At 42.1% G+C, this 6825-nt stretch overlaps 1 protein-coding gene across 4 annotated transcripts in view; it reads left to right on the plus strand.

Annotated features, from left to right (window-relative positions):
• MYOZ1 (myozenin 1) overlaps positions 1 to 870 on the plus strand; it is a 44379-nt gene extending 43509 nt beyond the window's left edge. For all 4 annotated transcript variants that reach the window (XM_061634608.1, XM_061634609.1, XM_061634607.1 and 1 more), the window contains one exon: positions 278 to 870. In XM_061634608.1, coding sequence (XP_061490592.1) covers positions 278 to 509 — 232 coding nt within the window. In that variant the 3' untranslated portion in view covers positions 510 to 870. The remainder of the gene's footprint in view (positions 1 to 277) is intronic.
• The last annotated feature ends 5955 nt before the right edge of the window (positions 871 to 6825 follow it).

Genomic DNA, 6825 nt, shown 5'->3' on the forward strand with positions numbered 1-6825 from the left:
GGTTTCTTTGCCCACAGGGCCTCCATTCCAAATCAGACAGCTGCTTCTTCCGCGCACCAGCCCCCCTGCACTTTCCAAGGTTCAAACATGTATTAGCTTTGGATATATGGGAAATAAAACTAAGGATCTTCATTATTAGTGTAGATGCTGGTTGGCTTTGTCAGAGGGTCATGTATAGCTAGGGCTTGCTCATGCACTGAACTGGCCAGACAATTGTGGCCTGGTGCTGAGGTTATAATTTTCATAAATCTTAATTGCTGATTCTACTTTTCCTTAGGTCTGCAATGCCTTATGGGGGATATGAGAAGGCAATCAAGCTGATGACCTTCCAAATGCCCAAATTTGATGCTGGCCCTTTGGTACCTGAACCTGTCATTGTGTATAATCAAGAAGTCACCAATAGACCCTCTTTCAACAGAACCCCAGTTCCCTGGCAGGGGTCAGGAGAGCCTACTGCATATAACATTGAAGTGAGCATGCCACTTGCAGGTGAAACAGAAGAATTATAGAACCTCCCCCCTCCTTTCTATATCTGCCCACTTGCAAATCTGTTGTAAGGAGCTGAAAAATGCACATCCAGTCCCAGAGATTCCTCATCTTTGCCCTTAGAACAGCCAGATTCCCAATAGGTTCTCTAACGTATCTTTGCTGTGGTATTTATCCATATCAGAGGTAGAAGGAAAGCACTACAGTAGGAAGTAAGGAGGAGGGGGAAAGGGAGGGAGAAGTAGCTTATATATCTGCCCTCCAAGACAAAAACGACAGCCTTGGAATGTTTAAAGATACTAAAAGCTGCGTGCCTGCTCTGTACCGAGTTTCACCCTATTTTGTCATTTGGCAAAAACAAATAAAGCATCTAGAAAGAAAGAAGACCAGACTCTCTAATCTTTGTTTCATTTTCATAATATTATTTTAAAACATTTATACCCTGCCTTACAATGAAAAAAATTCTAACAGGGCACAAAGAATTCCCATTCAGCTTTGCCATGATCCAAAGTTGCTGAAGATATTCATGGCTGCAGCACATACAAACTAGCACCTGCAACCAGCTGGGTTACACATGAACATCAATAGGCAGCTTTTGAATTTGTGCAGATTTTGCAGAATTGTGCTGCCCACCTGCTTAGTAATGCAAGAAGCAATTTACATAGAGCCTACAGATCTTTCACTCAACTGCTTCCTTTCTGACTGATCACAATCTTAAGGCCCTTCCACCCAGTCGCTGGATCCACACTGCAGCCTCTGGCGGTTGCAAGGCATTGGTATACTGGCATTTTTCACAAACACAATTGTTCCTCATGGGGTATACTGTATGGAATACAACACTGTATCTTCCTTGTTTATAATGCAAATATAAATGCATTTGTCCTTGGAAATATAATAATAATTGGGAGGATCTTAGGTACATTTCTTTTTACTCAGGTAAACTCATTAACACATGCACAGACTGTCATGTGTACATAGAATTTCCTTTGCCTTTTTCCTTTCTTTTTTCATAAAGATGCATGCATGTGCACATGCACACTTGTGCATAACTGAAATAGTGCAACATTAAATTAAGTTGATGGCTAGCTTTTATGCTTTGTGTGTGTGTGTGTGTGTGTGTGTGTGTGTGTGTGTGTGTGTGTGTGAGAGAGAGAGAGAGAGAGAGAGAGAGAGAGAGAGAGAGTGAGTGAGTGAGAGAGAGAGAGAGAGAGAGAGAGAGAGAGAGTGAGAGAGAGAGAGAGAGAGAGAGGCTGGTAAAAGTGCAGAAGCCCATTTGAAGCTCTCCAAAAGTCAGTAAATGCAGGCAGCTATTGGGAGACTTGGCATCTCCTTCACAAGCGCCATTCACCTCCCACAGTGCACATTGCTCCCCGCTACCCCCTCGCTTCTTCTCTTCCCTGTAATGTGTTTCTGCCTAATTTCCCCATTCTTATGCCATCACCAGCAAGGTGACAAGCATATACCCAGGGCTGCAGAGTCAGAGTCGTGGAGTAGGAGTCGGAAGCAATTTTGGGTGGAGTCGGAGTCGGTAGAAATGTACCGACTCCGACTTCAAAATAAATTTTGATTGACAAATTTTTTAAAATATAAATTCAAAATGTCAAAGAAGCTTCCCATGAAGTCAGCTGTAGTTGAGCATTTCACCAGAACTCAAGATGGAAAACGTTTTGTGTGTCAGTGTATGACACAGGACCCAGATGAAGACAAATGCTGTGATGCCAAGATCAGCGCATATTCAGGCAGCGATAAAAATGCTCCTACGAGAGCTTCCAATTTAAAAAGACATTTACTGCGCTTTCCAGGGCTGTGGAGTTGGAAGCAATTTTGGGTGGAGTTGGAGTTGGACAGTAGAAAACTAGAGGAGTCAGAGTCGGAGTCGAAGGTTTGGCGTACCGACTCCACAGCCCTGCATATACCACACATACATCTTAAGAAGCAACACAGATAGCAGCACTGTTTATTTACAATTTATATTTTAATGAGGGTTTTCAAATAAGAGCAGAGTTGTGCATGTGCATGTTGGGAGGTAGCACCACCCCTCCAAAAACATTTAATATATGACCATTCCATTGATGAGAGTAAAATGCAGGATAAAACTTCATTCCTACACAGTCATCCAGCTGAGGTTAAAAGTTAAAAGTCACCTCCAAGCTGTCAGTATTTTGCAGGAAGGACTCGATCGCATACCAGAAATTTAGGTTTGTGCAATTAAAGTGTGCATAATCTCCCTGTAAACAAATAAAAACAAATACTCAATAAAGACTGGACATTGTCTAACCACCACATAAGCTTTGCATATGTAAATCGGGATGTTGCTCAATAAGCAGGTTATTTGAATAAGGCCAAAGATGGTCTGGTGGAAGAACGTGGCATAGCCAGTTTTGTGGGAATGGTGCCACTCCTACCAATAATAGTATTAATATCACACAACTGGTTGGCATGACATGAACAGCAGAGGTAAAACACAATAACTATAAAACATAACAGTAATCTGAAAAGTCTTGGAATAAAGGATCAGAACTTGTGGTATTACTAGAAGTTGGGGCATGTGTTGTGTGCCTCACAAGAAGCAGTAATACCAGTGGAAAGAGCTAATGTGAGTCCGACCAATGAGTAAAGTATCCCAATAGATTTCAGACTTTACAAAAGTATCAGTTCTTGTTCAATGATAACAGAATGCAGCCATGTGCCTTGGGGCCTCATTTCCCGCAAATGTTATGGAAGTTACATTGAGATGAGAGACGGAGGCTCCCCAGATGAAGATGGTTTCCACACTCGTATGCAGACTGCACTTGCAAACCATTGCAAATTGCCTTTCTCATGGAATTCTCTGCTGATCGTTGCAGACAGGCATATATACTAAAGATTAACTGGCATTTGTGCAACCATCACTATCCCACTTCACAACAATGCCACACTGCCCATTTTGCCTTCTCCAAAGAAAGAGGAAGCAGCCTCTTTTCACTTTCTCCCTAACGTCTTCACTCATTGTTCATATAACAGGGCCCTTATTCATCTGTCCCTGTGCTGTTGCCTAAAAACTCAAGGAGTTACTCAGGCTACAGTTCTATACACACTTAAATGGGAGAAAGTTCCAGTGAACTTAGCAGAACTTACTTCTGAGCAGACAGTTAGGACCAGAGCTTGGGAAAGTTACTTTTTTGAACTACAACTCCCATCAGCCCCAGCCATGGGAGTTGTAGTTCAAAAAAGTAACTTTTCCAAGCTCTGGGTAGGACTAATTTGTTAGTCATGTAAGTTACAGAAGCTTATATGCTGGAAAAGCATTAAAGTTTCACCATTGCTATAACAGAAGAACATTAAAGCATTCATCAGCTGACTGTTACTATGGACACCAAGAGGTGCTTTATAAGCAAGCAGTATGCCTGTTCATATGATTCAAAGGTAACAGGATTAGCTCTGTTAACCTGTTGGCTACTGCCCAGCATTAGTCTACATGTACATCAGTGCCTGAGTGTGAAACCACAGTACTGGAGAAGAATGAGGTCCTAAGAAGGCACACTGCCTGCTTTTGCCCTAGGGCTGAAGAGAGAATATGTGGTGTCAGTGTTTCCAGAGGCATTGCCCAACAAAATAGAGAGGTGGAGACAGTTTGTGCTGGAAAATGAGATGAGAAAACCCTGTATTGTCATTAAAGTAAACTTATTTAGGAGAAACAGAATATAAATTATAAAATGTTTATTTCCCTCCGAAAGCGTTTCTAGGCTGCTTATGCTAGAAATACAGATTCCAAGTACATTTAAAGATTTTAACATGTTGTAATTTATTTTATTTTAGTGTTTTATATTTTGTAAATTACTCTGGAAGCATTCTGAAGGGCAGTATACATGTATTTTAATTAAATAAAGAAAATTGCTTTGTTTAGCTAACTACATGATGTTACCTTTTACCAATAACAGTGACTCTGTTAAAGCAGGTTCTCAACCTGGAGCTACTAGTCATTATGACTATATTGTATCTCTGCTGTCCAGAGCTTGGAAAATTACTTTAAAAAAGTAATAAATTACAATTACATGGCCCCAAAAAGTAATAAATTACCATTACAGTTACAATTGCTCTGAAAGTAACTGATTACTTTACCGTTACTCAAACGTAATCACTACAATTTACACTTAAGTTACTTTTTTTTTAAATGGAGTGCCTACAAGGTAAGTACCCTAAACCAACATTAAAAATAAGCACATACACACAGAGGGTAGCAGATTTTTTTTTATCCATAAGATTAACAGAATGGCATAACAGAATCTCACATCCCACTCCCACCCCCACCCCAGCAATGGTGATATCCCAACACACACATACTTTTTCACTCGAAATCAAATTTTACACTTCAAATTTTGCTTTTACAATACATTTCTGTTATGTCACATCTTTGCTCAAAGAGCAAGTCAGGGAAGGAATGTCTTTTTACAGACATTACGTTGCCAGTAATCCTGAACAGGCGTTTTGTTGCGGCGCTTGAAGACATGCCTGTGTTGTGCTGCAAAAAACAACGCAGCACCCCTCTCCTTTCAACTAATACACATTTTTATCAATATGGCAATCCCCTATCATCAAAGAAAAATGCAAACTTTAGTACTTTACTAGTTGCCTTTGCAATTTTTTTTTCAACAGTATTCTGTGTTAGAGGTAACTGTGCTGCCTCCGCAGGGTTCAGAATTGTATATAAGGAGCAGGGCTGGCTCCAGGCATGCAGGGGCCCTTGGGCATCAGATTGCCCTGGCCCCCCAGTGGGTGGGTGGGTGTGCATGCACGCGCCCCCCCCACAGCCCCCCTACCTGTCTAGTCTTTACCATTGCTCTTAATGAAGATGGCGGCCGGGGTTTCCCTAAGGGAATGAAGCCTCCGCCACCATCTTTGTTGATGGCACACGTGCGTGCTACGTGTGCACATGTCTGCCATCAACTAAGATGGCGGCAGCGGCTTCAGTACCTTAGGGAAACTGCGGCCGCCATCTTCATTAAGGGCAATGCTAAAAAGCCGGCTGACAGGTAAGTGGGGGGCGCGGATCGCAGAAGGGGAGTGGAAGGCCCCTCAGGGGCTCCTGTAGCTCCGGGGCCCTCTGGCCAGTGCCCAACCTGGTCTCCCTTTAGAACTGGCCCTGATAGGGAGACTCCTTCTGTTGTGTTAAACAAGGCATTTATTAGGTTAGAGTTATGGAACTCCAGAGGTCTATCTCTATGCTCCCTTAGCCTTACAGTAACTTTCTGTCAGGTGACATCACCCCTCTCTTTAATTGGTTAGTTAGTTTCCCCTCCAAAACCTGCCTCAGTTTGTTTCAGTCATCAGTGAAGCTAGCAGCAGGCCTAATAGCCTCAGAGGACAACACTCCTTTTTTACCTCTCTCTCTCTCAGAAGTTATTTCTCTGCCAGAAGCTGTCTCTCTTTCTCTGAAGGTACCTCTCTTCCATACCTTCACTGAATTCTTCAACAATCCTACAATATAATTACCTGTTATCAACCTTCTCCATCATCATCACCATCCTGAGTTCACCCTCCCCAGAGACTGTATGTTTTCTTTGAGGTTTCTGTATACCTTTGTGTTTTCTGGTTTAATAAAATAGTTCTGATTAAACCCTGTCAGAGACAGTCCGCTTCTGAATATCAGTTGCTGGAAATACAAGTGAGGAGAGTGCTGCTGGTACACTCAGGTCCTGCTTGTGGGCTTCCCTTTAGGGCATCTGATTGGCTGCTGTAAGAACAGGATGCTGGACTAAATGGGCCACTGGCTGGATCCAGCAGGCTCTTCTTATGTTGTGTTCTTATGTTATGTTATTGCAACAACAAAAGTTACTTGTGGGGCCTTACAGACCAGGGATGGCCAATGTGGTGCCCTCCAGAAGTTGTAGGACTACAATTTCCATAATCCCTGATAATTGGTTATGTTGTCTGAGACTGATGGGAGTTGTAGTCCAACAACTTCTGGGATGCACTGTGTTGAAGACTCAGTTAGATTAACACAACTCTTACTCACCTGTTTCAAACACGTCCAGAAAAGTGTGTCTCTTAAATTCTATGTCTGACAGTGCACTCCTTTCAGAAGTAAAAATCTGCAATCCTATACACTTATCCATTTAACTCAATGAGGCTTAATTTGGAGTAGCCATATATAGGACTGGACTCCACCAGAATACATTTTAGCATTTCAGGGGCTATACTTTATTAATGATGTACCAACTACAACTACCAATTGCTGCTTATGTACATATATTGTCTCAGCCTAAGCTACCTCACAAGGTTGTTGCAAAGATAAATGGGGAAGGAATGGCAATAGTCATGGCATTCACAATTCAAAAGTAAATCTGGGGAGGGGGGCAC

This window comes from Rhineura floridana, chromosome 7 (assembly GCF_030035675.1).
Source record: "Rhineura floridana isolate rRhiFlo1 chromosome 7, rRhiFlo1.hap2, whole genome shotgun sequence".
Classification (NCBI taxonomy): Eukaryota; Metazoa; Chordata; class Lepidosauria; order Squamata; family Rhineuridae; genus Rhineura; species Rhineura floridana.